General features: G+C 35.9%; 1 protein-coding gene across 1 annotated transcript; it reads right to left on the bottom strand.

The window, feature by feature from the left end:
• Positions 1–177: 177 nt before the first annotated feature.
• On the bottom strand, positions 178–2,822 carry LOC103426017 (protein SCO1 homolog 1, mitochondrial). The gene is made up of 7 exons (XM_008364112.4): positions 2,515–2,822; positions 2,141–2,335; positions 1,955–2,045; positions 1,044–1,256; positions 796–885; positions 564–696; positions 178–476 (listed from the first exon to the last, which is right to left on the bottom strand). The coding sequence occupies exons 1-7, from the start codon at positions 2,644–2,646 to the stop codon at positions 368–370; spliced, it is 963 nt and encodes a 320-aa protein (XP_008362334.1). The 5' UTR covers positions 2,647–2,822; the 3' UTR covers positions 178–367.
• Positions 2,823–16,555: the final 13,733 nt, after the last annotated feature.

Here is a 16,555-nt window from a genome sequence, read left to right as displayed (position 1 = left end):
TACTCATGTTATAGTGAAAGCGAGTTTAGCCTCACAATAGGCTAGCAATAATGTGGTTCAAATTCGTCTTTGGCAAGAATCGAACCTAAAACCTGTCTTTTAAAAGTGAAGGAATACCACTAAACTGTAATACTAAGTAAAATCTGAAATTCGGATAACTTTAATGAAAATTGTCACTCCATGAAATGTCTTGGATTGAAAAATGAAATCAGTTTTTCAAATATAATCGCCTCGTTACATTCTCTCAACTTAAATAACGGCAACTATCAAAAAAGGAAAACGAGGAACGAGCTTTCGCCTCATAAGGTAACTTTGAAAAGCAACCATGCAAATGTTATTCACTTGCAATGAAAGGAAAACCAATTCGCTATTTTTTGTACTGCCTTATCTCTTTTGTTATACCTTCAGCAAGTGAATCGACATCATTGTTCTTCCCGAAAAATTTCACGAATTCCATCTCGGGGCTCATCAAGTACCTGCACAAAATAATCATTGATTTCAATATCGGAATGACACAAACAACTAATTTTTCAACTTCCACTCGAGAAAACGTTGATACATACATGACTATGGAATGATCCACAAGATAATCTGAATCTTCTTCTGTTGTCTTCATATAGTACACACGATATGCACGAGCAACACTCCGTATCTCATCCGGTTTACCGGTTAAGCCCATCAGCTTTGGATGAAACTCTGAGATAGTTGAGAAAACATCAGGTTAAGAACTTACATTATGTGATGTATGGTCATTCTTACTAGCTCTATGGTGCACACTAAAATCTTGAGATGTACCTTTCACATATTCACGGACTTGCTCAACGGTATCTCTTTCAGGATCAACGGATATGAACAGGGGTACTATCTCAATCCCTGCATCTTTCTCTGAACTCACGCAACAGACCATAAAAAATTTCAGGCATCACATGCTTGAGAATACAGAGAATAAAAGCTAGAGATCAAGCCTATTGAGATTTTATGATTTGCACTATCTGCGAGAAGAAAAAAAAAAGGGTAGACCCTCGTAAAAACGCAAGACTTACGTAATTTATCAACTGCAGCAGCTAGCTTTACTAACTCATCTGGGCAGATATCAGGGCAGTGAGTGAAACCAAAGTACATCAATGTCCATTTCCCCAAAAAATCTTTTTCAGTTACTCGCTTCCCATCATGGTTGATAAGATTGAATGGACCCCCAATGGCAGCTTTTCCCACAGATGGTCCCTGCTTTACTTCCTTTGACGCTTTAAATATTTCTGCAGAAAAAAAAAGAGTCAATTAATAGAACAAATGTCATTTTAAAGGAAGTAAAGAAGAGAAAAAACAAGCACTGAGCTTCGATGCCTTAAGAGAAAACAAGAGAAGCAATGAGTTGATACAACATTAATTACATTTTGCTCTACCCTGAATTTAACCGGATATAAATATTCGAAATGAACAAGAATACAAAGTGAAGTACTCAATCAAAAAGGCATATTTAATAGGTGACATGGGTGTGCTTAGTCATGTATTGTGTGCCTAATATAGATGTATGAGTATTTATCACTGACTTAAATCAACATTAAGCAGCTTAATCTACAAGTGAACTGACCAAGCTGGCGGGAAAGTGTTATACTTATCGAAGGCTTGAAGTGCATAAACTAAGTATTTAAGCTTTTAAGTACACAACCATCGTCTTCTGAGTCAAAGCTGAAAGCATTCTTAGAGAGAACAGAACAAAAGGCTACTCTAACCTCATATCAGCATTGGCAGTAGATTGATGACACAACTACAAAGCTTATTTTGGACAGGAAAATCCATTTGGCATAGCATAAAAACTTGATGACAGGTGTTCGTTACGCATCAAATACAACACGGGCAAGATTAAAGAGCAGCGTTGACAAAGTTGCAGACTCATGAATTCAAGTCCCACATGCAAAACTCACATACAATCCAACTCACCATAGTAGTCTACCTTCAATATGTTGTCTCTTTTCCTTATCGTAATAGAGTACAATTCCGGCTCCAGTCGCCACCAGCAGCAGAAAACTCAACCACGAAACAGGCTGCAAAATCACCAACAAAATCAATCGAAATGTCAATCACATTTTCACATTCAAATAACTAAGAAAAATCGTTATATGGCCATTGTAAAGATTACCCCTCCGCGAATAGATTTTCCAGCATTACTACTTTCACTTGATTCCCCAGATTTGCTCCCTTCACCAGAATCACCAGATTTACCGGAATTACCAGAATTTGCATTTTCTGAGGTTTTGGGATCTGGGCTTCCTTGCTTTTCCGACGTAGTATTGGGTGTCGTCGAAAAAAGACATCTTTGATAAATCGTCAACGACTGCGGTCCAATCGAATACAAAAAAAATAAAAAACGAAATACAGAAAATGAAATAAGCTCGAGCTGATTGGAGGCAGAGAAACAAAAGGGAAATAAATAACGCCAAATCTTGAATCTTTACTTGCTTTTTCTCTAGAATCAAACGGAGTATTAGCAGAAGAGAGTTGAAGGAGACGAACCTGTCCGAGGAGTGGAAGCCGATTTTGGAGACAGTCGGCGAGCGGTGGCCGTGGAATCGGCAATCCGGATCGGATCACTGAGCGGTTGACGTGGCGAAGATGGTTTACGGTTCTGGAAATGATGGACGCCATGGATCGTGGAGGAGCGGAGAGAATGCTAAACCCTGATCGGTTTTCTGGGGAAGAAAGCTAAAACCCCTTCCAGATGTCGTTTATTCTCTTTTATCGGATTTGTAATTTGCCCAAATTTTTTTCATGGGCTTTACGTGTTTGATGGACAATTGAGTACCGGTTTGGAAAGGCTCCAGATTTGCTCTCCCCAAAATATGTCTCGTTTGTGTCTCATTCCTAATATGTTAACGCATGTCCTTTAAATTAACTTAAAACTAACTTTGTTAACTTTATTTATTTAACATTTAAATAAATAAAATCCCAAATAATAAAAAACAACCGTTGGTTTAACGAGGTGAGCAAACCCAAATAGGATTCTTCACGTTCTTTTACGTGGTTGTTCACTTTGAAATAGAATTCTTCATTTTCTTTCCGTGGGTGTTGAGTTGAACAAGGATTAATGAAGACAAAAATGATTCTAGGAGTTAAGGATTAATGAAGACAAGGTCGTGGGTGTAGATCGGAGCTCCAGTGTATGTAATCTGCCAGTGCTGGAACTGGAAAGTGATATTAATAAACAAGCTTCTGCGTCCCAAGGGATTCAGTAACTCATAGAACTTGACATGGGCATCTGAATATGCAGTAACCATTTTTAAACCTGCATGTTAGACTCCAAATTGGGTATCTAGCAGTTGAGCCGAACCGCTATTAAAGCTTATGTATAGCTTCCATTGAAGAGGTTGTGCATCTTTAGCAACTTCCTCCCACAATGATAAAGTTCCATCTGCACAGACACACGCCACTGCAGCGCCGGTGGAACCCAAGCAATTTTCACAATTCCAACAGCTTCGTGCACCTTGGATTTTGAGGTGCAGGAGAAGGACGAAGAACAAGAGTCGCGTGGGTCGAAGATGGCGAGGGTTCCTCCGCCTGCCGGCAAGAAGCCACGCGCGTTTGTGCACTGAACATCCATGTAAAAGAAGGTGAAGAATCCTATTTGGATTTGCTCACCTCGTTAACCCAACAATGTTTTTTATTATTTGGGATTTTATTTATTTAAATGTTAAATAAATAAAGTTAACAGAGTTAGTTTTAGGTTAAGTTAAAGGACAAACGAGACACAAACGAGACACACTTTTGGGGACAGCAAATCTGGAGCTGTTTGGAAATGCTTGCTTAGAATCGCTTTTGTTAGAAGTGCTTATCACAAACATGTTCAAATAATTGTGCATTTTGAATAAAAAAAAAAAAACTTGGATGAAGAAGCACCTAGAAGAAAAGTGCTTATGGGATCGAAAAGTAGTTTCAAAGTTTTTGTCAAACATTTGCCCGTTTAGAAACGCTTCTCTGAAGAGCACTTTTGCAAGCGTTTCCTGTAAAAGCTCATCTATTAGCACACTTTTGCAAGCGTTTCCTGTAAAAGCTCATCTATTAGCACGTCGATGTCAAAGTGCTTCTTGAAAAGGCACTTAATGAGCTTCCTAAAGATGCACTTAGTAGGTGCTTTCTCCAAATAATATTACAAGTGCTTTTAGTGATATTGTCAAAAGTTCTTTTAATGAGATATCGTCAAAAGTGCTTTTAATTATATTATAAACACGGCCGAACAAGGGTTGGCTAAAAGCATTGAAGCAATTAGTAACACTTGATTGAGGTCGCATTTCTTCAAGATTAGAAGTTGTGCTCCATGAACCCAAATATTCTAAGAGCATCTCTAACAAGAGATGCAAAAACCAATCCAGTAGACAAGATGGAAAATGCTTAACTTTGCCAGAACAAATGTAAATAATAAAAAAAAAATTACACCTACCTAAAATTCAAAAATATTATGTGAGTCGTAAATGTAGCTTTTACATCTTAAATTTTCACGTCATGTCTTGCAAAACATCACCGATTAAGAATTGGAACGACATTATTTTTTTGTTAAGTGTGTAAGTTATGTAACTAACATGCTAAGTACATTTGAAAGTTCCCCTCTTAAAGGCAGTGGAGAGAGCAAGGAAATAGGATTCCATGTAACGACATACACATGTTTGCAATACGAGGCCGACGACCGCTCAAGTATCGCCCGTCATTGACCAAGTACCACCGGTCTTTGAAAGACTTATCGACCAAAGTATCACCGGTCTTTGAAAGACTCATCGACCAAAGTATCACCGGTCTTTGAATGACTGCAGCCAGGAAAAACAAAGGCAGAAGCCATCAGACGCAAAATATGTTATGTTTTCAAAGATTCAGAATGAACAAAATTTCAAAGAAAGGAAACTCACATCCTCCATGTTCTTTGAAAAATCCTTCATCTGCTCAGCAAGTTGTTCCTTCTTCTTTGCAGCTGCACAAGCAAAAACCATTTTATAACACCATCAGCATGATATACCATCAGCATGGTCATAGGGAAAAACTAGTCTGCGACTAGGCTAAACAGCATGCAGAGAATTTGTGTATCTTAAGGACATGGAAATTAGCAATGATCCCAATGATAGATAGTCGTCGCTCAGCAATGTAAATGCGAAGAAGCTCGTGTAAAAAAGTTGTCATGAATTAAGGATCAAAAACCACCACAGAGGACAACACCATTAAGATCACCCAAGTAATATTATATAACAAGAGATTGTAACCCTACAAATTCATTAACACAAAATTTACTTTGTACACGTATTTTTGTTTCATTTGTTGCAGAAACTTGCAGGAAGCCACCACCAATTGTGAGCACGGGCGAAAGAATCCCTGTCAAAAGAGCAAGGAAATCTACTAAGGTGAGCAAATACCAAAAAAAATAAATAAATAAGAGTGATGGTGTCGTGGGTGGATATGTATACATTGAATGAAATAAAGCTTATCTATTGATATCTCCAAGAATTACAAATATGTGCATACATATGAGTTAAAACAAACAAACATGAGGAAGCCTTCACAAAAGTTGCTCATGTGACGCATCGGTACTTGGCGGAACTCTAAAAAGATGAGGCATCGAATGTTAATTATTTGGAGCCTCTATACTTGGTTAAACTCCAGATAGCGAAAGCAATATATGCTTTTGAAATAAAACCACAAATCTCTGATGATCAATTTGAATCCGACTTTCTGATTTTTGCATCTGGTCAAACTTTCTTTTCATACTCGTTGAATAATTTTTTGTAAGCACATACAACTCTCTATTTTCATGCTTAAGCTCTTTGATCTCTTGCCATCTCAGCCCTCAATGATTCAACTTGACGGGTTTGAGCAAGTAAGCGTTGGCCCATATTGGATACATAGCTCGCATACTGAGCACTAAAAGTCAAAGAGTCTTGAACAATCAATTCATCAGACCGTTTTGAAAGTATTTTGTTATCCTTGGGAGTAAGAAGATTCCTAGCTACCACTGTAACGATTATGTTATTCTTCATCACAAAGTCCTCAATTGTAAGAGGATCATTAGCCGATAAGAAAGATGAGTGTCATATGTTGTCTTGAGGAGACATATCTACATCTTCCACAACATTCAAGTCAAAACGACGGTCAGATAGGCAAGCCATTTTCAGAAATGATGAAGAAAAAGAAGGTCAGATAAATCTCAGAAGTGCAAAAAGGAAAAATTTCTACAGACAACAACTTTCTGAATATACTTTTTGAACACAATTGATGCCTCTATAAAAGAAGGGGCACCGCTCTCCGAATTTCAAAAGCTAGATTTTCCTGAATAAAGTTCGTTGTCACTTTTCAGACGCAATCTCAGCTTTTTGGATATCACGGGCAACTTTGTCAAAAATCTCTGACAAAGTTGAAACGCGTGAATTTTGCAATTCCAACTACACCACTATTATTGACAAGAGTAAAAGAACAACACCATTACTTCATCCAATATCAAGTCATCATGACCCTTAGATCAAAAACATCACATCAATACCTTTCGGAGATCGAATCAAATGATCAAGTTGTAAACAGATTGTAACCCTACAAATTCATTAACACAAAATTTCCTTTATATACGTGTTCTTGTTTCATTTGTCACAGGATTCTCGTGTTTACAAATTTAAAAGGGGTGCATGAAGGGTATCTGAAGAAATACCCTTGGAGATGGCATAATCTGAAACCAAGGTAGAGATTGTTAGATAGATGGCTTCCAATAATGCCATTATTGATTAAACAGGTTTTTTTTTTCTCAGTATGGCAATGACGAGACAAACACACTTCAATTTTAATATTGTATTAAGTGGGAAAATTAGACCATAAGTTAGGCCACAAAAATGGTGCTCGGTTGGGAAGAAAAATTGTGGTGGTGATTCATTCTTAAAGCCTATAAAGTGATGCCTCTTCGATTTTTGAACAAGTGGCCATGTTGCCTCTTCTTTATAAAGACATCGATTGTGTTCAAAAAACACGCTCAAAATGTTGTTGTTTGTAGAAATTTCCCCATTTTGCACTTCTAAAATTTATCTAACCTATCATGGAGGACGGAGGTCGACATATATATGAATTTTTCAATAGCAAGTAGTGGTGTTATTCCTTTACTCTTGTTAGTAATAGTGGTGTAGTTGGAACTGCAAAATTCACGAGTTTCAACTTTGTCAGAAATATTTGACAAAATTGCCAGTAATATCCGAAAAATTGAGATTAGGTCTGAAAAGTGACAACAAACTTTATTCAGAAAAATCTGGCTTTTGAAATTCGGAGAGTGGTGTCTCTTCGATTTTTTAACAAGTGACCATGTTGCCTTTTCTTTTATAGAGGCATCGATTGTGTTCAAAAAGCACGCTCAGAAAGTTGCTGCCTGTAGAAATTTCCCCTTTTTATACTTCTGATATTTATTTGATCTCTTTTTTTCCTTCATCATTTCTGAAAATGACTTGCCCATTTGATTGTCATTTTGACTTGAATGTTGTGGAAGATGCAGACATGTCTGCTCAAGCCAACATAAGACACTCATCCTTCTTATCTACCAATGGTCCTCTTACAGTTAAAGACACTGTGATGAAGAATAACATAACCGCTACAGTGGTAGCTAAAAATCTTCTCTCCCAAGGATAACAAGATACTTTCAAAACGGTCCGATGAATTAGTTGTTCAAGATTCACTGGTTTTCAGTGTTCAGTATGCGGGCTCTGCATCCAATATGGGCCAACTCTTACTTACTCGAACTTGCCAAGTTGAATTATTGGTGGCTAAGATGGCAAGTCTTAGATAAGATATCAGATGGCACAAACATGAAAATAGAGAGTTACACATGCTTGCAAATAATTACTCAATGAGCATGAAAAGAAAACTTGACTAGCTACAGGAATTCGAAAGTCGGATTCAAAGTGATCATCAAATGTTTGTGACTTTATTCCAAAAGCACATATTGTCATTGCTATTTGGAGTTTTACCAAGTATTGAGGCTCCAAATAATCAACCACTGGTGCCTCTTCTTTCTGAAGTTCCGCCAAATACTGAGGCGTCACATGAGCAACATTTGTGAAGGCTCCCTCATGTTTGTTTGTTTTTACTCATATGTATGCACATATTTGTAATTTCTTGGAGATATCAATATATAATGTTTATTTCATTCAATGTATACATATCCACCCACGACACCATCACTTTTTTTCCTTCTTTTTTTTTGCATCTGCGCACATTAATGGATTTCCTTGATGTTTTGACAAAGATTCTTTTGTCCGTGCTCACAGTTGATGGCAGCTTTCTGCGAATTTGCAATTATTGGCTGCTTTCTGCAGTTAGTGGCGACTTCCTACAAGTTTTTGCGACAAATGAAATAGGAATACGTGTACAAAGTAAATTTTATGTTAATGAATTTGTAGGGTTACAATCTCTTTACAACTTGATCTTTTGATTCGATCTCCGAACGGTGTAGATGTGTAGTGTTGTTGATTCAACGGTCGCGATGACTTGATTTGGATGAACGAGGGCCGCAAGATTTTGGCTCTTGGTAATGGAAGAATCGGCACGTGTAGGAGTGCTTGGTTGTTCTTGTGATGTAGAGGTTGTTAATCCAATGGTCATGATAACTTGATCTTGAACGATACATTGCCTCATGGAAACTAGAGAAGCCAAAAATGCTTTGCTTCTTTCTTGTTGATTTGCTTGGAATATATAATTTTGGGATGCCTGATACTTTGATGGAGAAGCCTACTTACAGGCTTTGAGAATGAATCACCACCACAATTTTTCTTCCCAGCCGAACACTATTTTTGTGGCCTAACTTATGACCTAATTTTCCTACTTAATACAATATTAAAATTGAATTGTGCTTGACTCGTCATTGCTCATAATGAGAAAAAACTTGTTTAATCAATAATGACATTATTGGAAGCCATCTGTCTAACAATCTCCACCTTAGCTTCAGATTATGCCATCTCCAAGGGTATTTCTTCTGATACCCTTCATGCACCCTTGTTCATAGGTAGGGGGTGTTGGAAATGTGCCCTAAAGCCAATCATGTGATGATACTTTACGAACATTTCACATGTTAAACTAATCTAGTTTAACATATAAAGGGCATAGATTATTGTTTGAGCCGTCTCATATAAATGTTATATGCTTAAACGATAAAGTCCAAGGAATTTGTGATTGAGAGAATGTAATCTAATGAAGTTAGATTCTTGAGACCATTCTTTCGTAGACACATCCTAAACGTTCCTGATCATAGGATTGCCAATTGGGCATTGACAGTCCGTCAAGATCGGTACGTACTATGTCTTCTCTCAGGGAGAGTGATTAGTCTCGAATCATTGGTGTGTGTGACATCAAGACAAGTACGGTAGGTGCTCAATAGAGAATGAGTTCACTGAACGCGATCAACGAAGAGTTCTCATATTCCATGTCACATAAGAACTCATGGTTGGGATAATGCAAAGTAGTCCTTTGACCTGAGGCATCATAGTTGTCTTGTGGTTAAGACCTTGATCTTTGATTATGTCAAAGTCATCCCACCAGGAGGGTGTCCACGGCATCGTTGGGGTCAAGCCGCTTAGCTATGGAGACAAATGAATGCGCAACAAGGGATCTCTAACCTTCAAACCGTTTGAGGGAGAATACTCTCTGATATGATTTGAATCTTTGGCCAAAGTATGAATGAGATTAGGGAATGCGTTCCGAATCACATTCAAGGTAATCATATAAAGCACAAGACACACATTGGATAGTAGACATGAGAAAATAAACTATCAAACCAAACAATGTGGTCAAGAGTATTAGATTAGAGAAGGACCGTATTGCATTTGTAATCTCGAACTGAATAGATTCTCTAACCTCTTCTGATTAGCTTGGGTAACCATGATATGCTGCTAGGTGTCACTCATGGTTTGTGGAAGCCCTAAACGTGTATAATCACTAAAGGGAGAATTGAAAATAGTTTCAATTCACAATCGATGTAAAATGGTTTTAATCGCCCACTACCTCGCTAAAAGGAACCTAATGGATCGCACACCGTGAAAGATGGAGATTGGAGATTAAACGGAAATGAGTAAGAATGATTAAATGGTTTAATCATTTATTTATGGCAAGGATTAATTAATATGTTAATTAATCAAACGAATAAGTTCGTTAAAGACTTCGGGATAGTTTTGGACCTTAAGGCCCAATGGGCTTCGAACGTCAAGCCCATTAACTTAAGTTGTATGACAATTTAATGAATAAAGATTCATTAAAGCCCAAAAGCCCATAAATCCCTATATGGCCGGCCATGAAGATGAATTAGGGTTGTTTGGTTATTTAGGTCACTTAAAGAAGTGACTATATAAATGACTTTATAACTAAATATTCATTAAGTGAATTAAGTGAAAAATGGGTTTATTTTGGGGGAAATGGGTGAGAATTGTCTCTCCATTTTCTCTCTAAAGAGGCCAACACCTTGGAGGGTACATCTAGCAATCCTACTACTCCAAGGTCACTCATTTCTTCTACAATCGAACCTTGGTGTCGAGAATTAGAGGTTCTCAATTTTGGGAACTTGGAGAACCTATTCTTCCATCCAAATCCATGGATCTAAGAAGCAAGGAATGAAGGCCCTTATCTCTTTGGGTGATTAGCCTTTGCTTATGCAAAGAGGAATCTACAAAGGTATTAATTTCAACTCACTTATGTTTTGAGTTGATTATTGGTTCACCAATCTACTAGGCTTTGAATTTCATGGGTAAATGTTTTGTTTTTGAGTGCATGTAAGCATGATTCCGCCTTTAATTGTTAATTGCATGCTATATGATGTTGCTCAAATGAACATGTTTCACAAAATATTTCCTTCAAGTGGTATCAGAGCCTAGGTCTAGTAGTTGGTGAATCCTTTTGTGTTTTGTAGTTCATAAGTTTATGATCTAAAAGTTGTAATTGTTACAAGCTTTATTCTTGCTTCTTTGAAAGTAAATTTTGTTGGAAAATTTGCTATCTCAAATGTTGTAGATGTTGTTCATATGAGCATGAATATTGGAGCTAAAATTTGGTGCCATGCTTTTGGGAAAATTCGGCCAAAATCAAAGGGTGATTTTTTGGGTTCTTGTTTGACTTGTTAAAAGTGTTTTAATGTGTTCTTTGGAACCCCTAAGTACCCTAGTTTGGTTAGATGTTATTTCCCTTAAGTAAGAAAGGTTTTGGAATGTTTTTGGGTGGAAAAAGTTCATGGAAAAATTTGGGTTTTTCATGAATGTTCTTCATTGTTCTTGTTGTTCTTGCCAAGAACAAAAAGGTTTGGTGTTTTGATTCAAAGTTTTGAATTATTTCATAAAGTATATGTGATATGTTTTTAAATGATTTATCATGTATTTAAAGTATTATATTATTTGTATACATGATGATTGAAATAATTATGATTGAATTATTTCAAAACTTATCTTACATACACTTGCATGCTTTTGACAAAACTCACTAATCAACACACACACCAACCTCATCCTCTCCCTAAAACCGGCCACTCCCTCAAAGGGAGTACTTTTGGGGCTTTTATGCAATTACATAAAGTTTTGATACTTTTGTGTATTTGCACTTTGGCCCAAAAGTTTACGTTTTTACGTTTAGGTCCAAAAACGCTAAAGGACAAATTGTTTTGATCCTTTAATGATGTTTTTGCATTATTAAAAGTTTGGGTTCTAGTTGTATTTACATGAAGTTGTGACTTTTGTGTATTATACAAAGTGACCCCAAAAGTTTTTGTTATTGCAATATGGCCCAAAAGTTGAGGTTAATTGCATGATGGCCCAAATAGGATGAGAACAAAATTGTTTTGTCTCATTAAATGAGAATTGGATTTTCATTTTGTTTAGCTCCATTTAAATCAATCTTATGGATACAAAAACCAAATGAAAATGTTGCATTCAATTAATTAGTTAAAGTGTTAATTAATTAAAGGGTGATTATGAACCTAAGCCTAATATAATTGAGCTATGTGAAAGGCGTTTCAAATTTGTTTGAACCATGGGAATGTGTAGATTAGATTTTGGTTGTAATTTGATTTGATCAAATGTTGTAAAAGGGCTTAAGCTCTTCTTTACTTTAAAGTAATTTGTTATATGCAAATGTTGTAATGAGCATAAGCTCACCTTTACTTTGAAGTACTTCTTTCTTGCTTTATACGATATGCATGAAAATGAAGTAGTTGGGTCCAACGCCCCTAAGACAACACGCCTTATGTGATTAAACGCGTAACTAAAATCAATCACCATTCCTAGACCGAGATTCAACACAAGGCTCGTGTTGAATCTAAACAAAGGTTCATAATCATCCTTAGGCCCTAAGGCAACTATGTAGTCCATCAAATGAATGCAAAGTTTATGTTAGTAGTATCATATACTCTTGCTTTAAAAATCGTTTTAAAAGCATAGTGGGAGTATTATGTACAACTAAAACAAAGGGATGGACCAATAGTTGTAATAGGACCAAAATTGTTTTAATAGAGATTAAAATGTATGTTAATATGTGATGAGACACAAAACCCTCAACCAAACCAATATTAAGTTGATAAGCGAGAGATGTTTAGAATATCTCTTCGTGGCCTTCCACCGTGGTGGGATCCAATCGTTTATGACTTGTACACCGGCTTCACCCTATCATGGGGGAGTACAAAGTGCATGCTTATACTCAGGAGGAATCCATATACATATGATGAGGTGAGTGTAGGCAACGAGGATAGCTATACATCGTATCATCGTGAGGCTATTCTTGAACCCCTTCACACACTAAGCATGGTGGGAAGAACTTAACTAAGTGAAATGGAGCCAACATCATATCATTGTGAGGTGACATTCTCTAGAGGCCAAATAAGATGGGTACTTGCATTAGTTGCAAATGAGTAAGCGTACTCTCTCATTATTATTGTTGCTAGCCATACATCGTATCATCGTGAGGTGGGCTTGGTAATAGTGAGCCTCCCATAACCTACTAAGAGTTTCATCCAAAACTCTCGAATTCCTATGAGGGATATGGAATTTGCCAAAAATAGTGGGTGGTGCTATTTGATTTAAAGACCCAAATCAAATGGCTTAAAATCAATCAATCTATATTCGTTATGTATTTGTTTACCAATATATTTGCAAACGCTATCCAACACTTGATAAAAGCCGAACGTTTAGTTTACGGACTTGGTACCACAATCCCAAAGAATGTCTTACATGGATTGTATATGTACCTAAGTAGTCTCATCCTCAAAATCGTTCTAATGATAATGTATCATTGGAAGAACATGTTAGAAAGGTCTATCATGAAGAGGACAACACTTTTAAATGTCATAATTCTTCAATTACAATTTGTTGTATGAAGAAATAGGAGTTGCTTTGAACAACTCTTAGTCAATACAAACACTTAGTGCTTGTTTCTTTGTTACATGAACAAGGAACTTGAGAAGAAAGCACAAAGGCATGAACACTTTATGTGCCATGTTTCTTCACTTACAAATTGTTGTATGAAGAAATGAGAGTTGCCTTGTACAACTCTTGAAGGTTTGTAATTATGTTTAGAACATAATGGTTGGTTGACAAAAATAGTCCATTAACATGGACTTATGATGATTTTGAATCATTGAATGTTGAAGTGATAAACCACTTAACGAGACGGAAACTAGGCAAGGACTTCACCTTTGTGTCCCTATCCTAATGGTTCACTAAGTTTATTGTAAACTATGTAGTGAACAATAACCACATGCTCTCCAAAATTGTTTGATGTGTATAACACAATTGAAAAAGGTTTCAAGAGAGATAGTGGGAGTTTAAGGACCATGTCTAATGTAGTCAAAGGTGAAAGTCAGATAAAGAAGATAAATAACTCCAAGGGAACAAACTTTCTTTATGAAAGGATGGACATTGGAAGGGGTATTTGCAAGAAATGTCTTGCAAGTGTCAAGGACACACCTTTCGAAGGTGTTGTAAATTGTTCTTGAATAGTTCAAAACAGTTGGTTCTTCTACTTGAATGCATGATTCCGTATTAGTGACTATGTTTTACAATCGTTGTAAAAGTGTGGCTAATAAGAAGTAGAAGATTAATGAGAGAAGAGAAAGTACTTCACATTCGAAGCGTGAATCAAATGTAGATCTCTGCGAAAGCAGATGGTACTTACTTCCTCATATGAACTACCAAAGAAATTGGAAAAACATAGATTGTCTTTGTATTCCAATTTTAAGGAACTAAATTCCGTCACTATGTGAAATGGATAAATGTTTTGTTTGACAAAACAATGTTCTTTATTAATCAATGATTGGATTATGGTAATCTAATTAATTATCTCTATAGTAGAGATAATATGGTAGTGTTAACTGTTTAGAAAATAATGATGCTTAAAACCCAAAAGGTTGCAAGGTAGTGACTAATCCCAACTAAAGTTGTGATACCTCTAAAACATAAATTACGAGTTGGTCATAAATGGACGCTTTGGATCGTTAGATCCGGATCCAATACCTTCTTGTTAAAATTGTATGGAGGCGAAATGTTCGAATTTTTATTCTTTTGGAAAGAAGAAAGAATCACAAAGTTGTTGAGGTTAATTCACTTAAATGTTAGTGGCACTTGTCCACAAACATAATACTACTCATGTTGGATAACATTCACCGAAGATCACTCTCGGTTGGACTATAGTTTATTTTGAATAAACACAAGTCCGAATACTTTGCAAAATGTTTCAAAGAATTCAAGTAATGTAAGTTGATGAGTAAGACATCTAAAGTATTTACCTCCTTAGATTTGATCCAAGGAAAGATAACACTTTAGATAAGTTTCCTTGAAAGATATCAAGGAAAATAGCATCATAAGATAATGTATTTCTCCATTAGGAGAAGAACGAACTTGAATAAGATTTAGTTCGTTAGATGTTATCTATTACCCATATATAGGATATATACTTCTAAAACAATATGATTGTCAATGAGAAGATCTTCCAATATTTTCATGACTCCATAAGATGTAGTTGGAAAAGAAAGACAAATCTTAAGCATGTTAAAGATTTGGGGTTGTGTGCTAACAAGCAATATTTGTTTGATAATAATCTTGTAGTATATCCTTAAAATAACTTTTGGATATCGCTTCTATAAACCAACTAACAAATGTTGTTTTGTTGGGTAGTTCATTGTAATTCTACAATGTGATTTGCCTAAAAGCAAATGAACGAGAGATAGAACTCAAAGAATGGGTTCTTTGAGAGACAAGAAAGTAATCAACAAATATAACAACCTAGTTCCTATACCACAAGCTCCAAGGTAGTCGATAAGGATTTATAAACCGTCTCAGTTGAATGGTTTTGAACTTTATGACTATGTCATAGAAGTTACACCTCTTACTTCGAAAGAAATAAGAATGAAAAATCCTTATGACTACATTGAGTGCATATACGATATATACTCAAGGAAATGGTAAAGTACCATTTGACTCGAAATAATGAAACCTTCAAAGCTAATTGGTAGCTTAAGGTGACTACAATCAAATAGAATGGTTGACTTTAAAGGAACCATTTTTGACGTAGTCTTAGTTTCAATAAATTCGAAGATTGCTAGCTACAACTAAATGGTGATTCAATGTTTGGACATAATATGGGTTTCCGAAACCATTATTAAGATAGTCTTGATAATATATGTCTAAAACTATAAATCACAAGACATGTAAGTTGTAGAGATCCATCCATCATGGATCTTAGCAAGTTAGTGGGAGCTATTTGCATTTTATGAGAAAAAGGATCAAATCGTTTGATTTCTCATATAGATGTAAATGAATCTTTTGTTTACTAGTTTTACAAAAGATTAGTGGGAGTTAATCATGTTCCTAAAAATTTAAATATATATGATATATTAATTTTGGAAATGAAAAGAATACTTCTTCGTTAAAGTTATGACTTTAAGCATTCTATAAACGATAGAATGTATATGGGAGATATAGTCTATATACATGGGATGGAAATCTATAATGATATATTTCATGATATAATTGGATTATATCAATCCCTAATAATAGACAATGGATGCTAGGAAGTTTCTCATATGATGATAAACTTCAATAAGAAGGACGATTCTAGTGAGACTAGCAAGTTGCCCTTCTCAAAGGGAATGTACCCTTTGACTCCCAAAGAAATAATGCGTAAATTGAATCCTTTATGCATACGCAGAAAGGTGATTTATGTATTTCATATTGTATGAAAAACATTGATATGAGTTGTACCTAGAACGGTACAAGACGATATCAGTGCAAGCCCAGGATCAGAACCATGGCAACTGTCAAGTGAGTCCTTAAGTATTTGAGAAATACTAAAGGATAAATTCCTCAAAGAATGAGGAAGAATCAAAGTAACGTAATGGAAGCGTAAATGTATTAGATTATGAATCTAATTCATCATTGGATGTTTCTTCATTATGAATGAAGAGATAAACGAATATCTCTTTATTATGACTAAAGAGATATTTGGATGGAAACATTAAAGTAATGACTTTAGTGTGTTCCATTATGAATGCAAGATATATTGCCATATAGAAGTTTACAACAATGTT

The sequence above is a fragment of the Malus domestica genome, chromosome 04 (assembly GCF_042453785.1).
Source record: "Malus domestica chromosome 04, GDT2T_hap1".
Taxonomy (NCBI): domain Eukaryota; kingdom Viridiplantae; phylum Streptophyta; class Magnoliopsida; order Rosales; family Rosaceae; genus Malus; species Malus domestica.
Note: the sequence above shows the minus strand (reverse complement) of the source record. Positions and strands in the feature narration are given on the sequence as shown.

Excerpts from the sequence above, each read along its gene's own strand:
- LOC103426017 (XM_008364112.4), bottom strand. The coding sequence starts at position 2,646 with ATGGCGTCCATCATTTCCAGAACCGTAAACCATCTTCGCCACGTCAAC. Across the intron at positions 2,336-2,514 it reads GGCTTCCACTCCTCGGACAG|TCGTTGACGATTTATCAAAG; the intron begins GTTCGTCTCCTT and ends ATTGGACCGCAG. Across the intron at positions 477-563 it reads GTGGATCATTCCATAGTCAT|GTACTTGATGAGCCCCGAGA; the intron begins GTATGTATCAAC and ends TATTTTGTGCAG.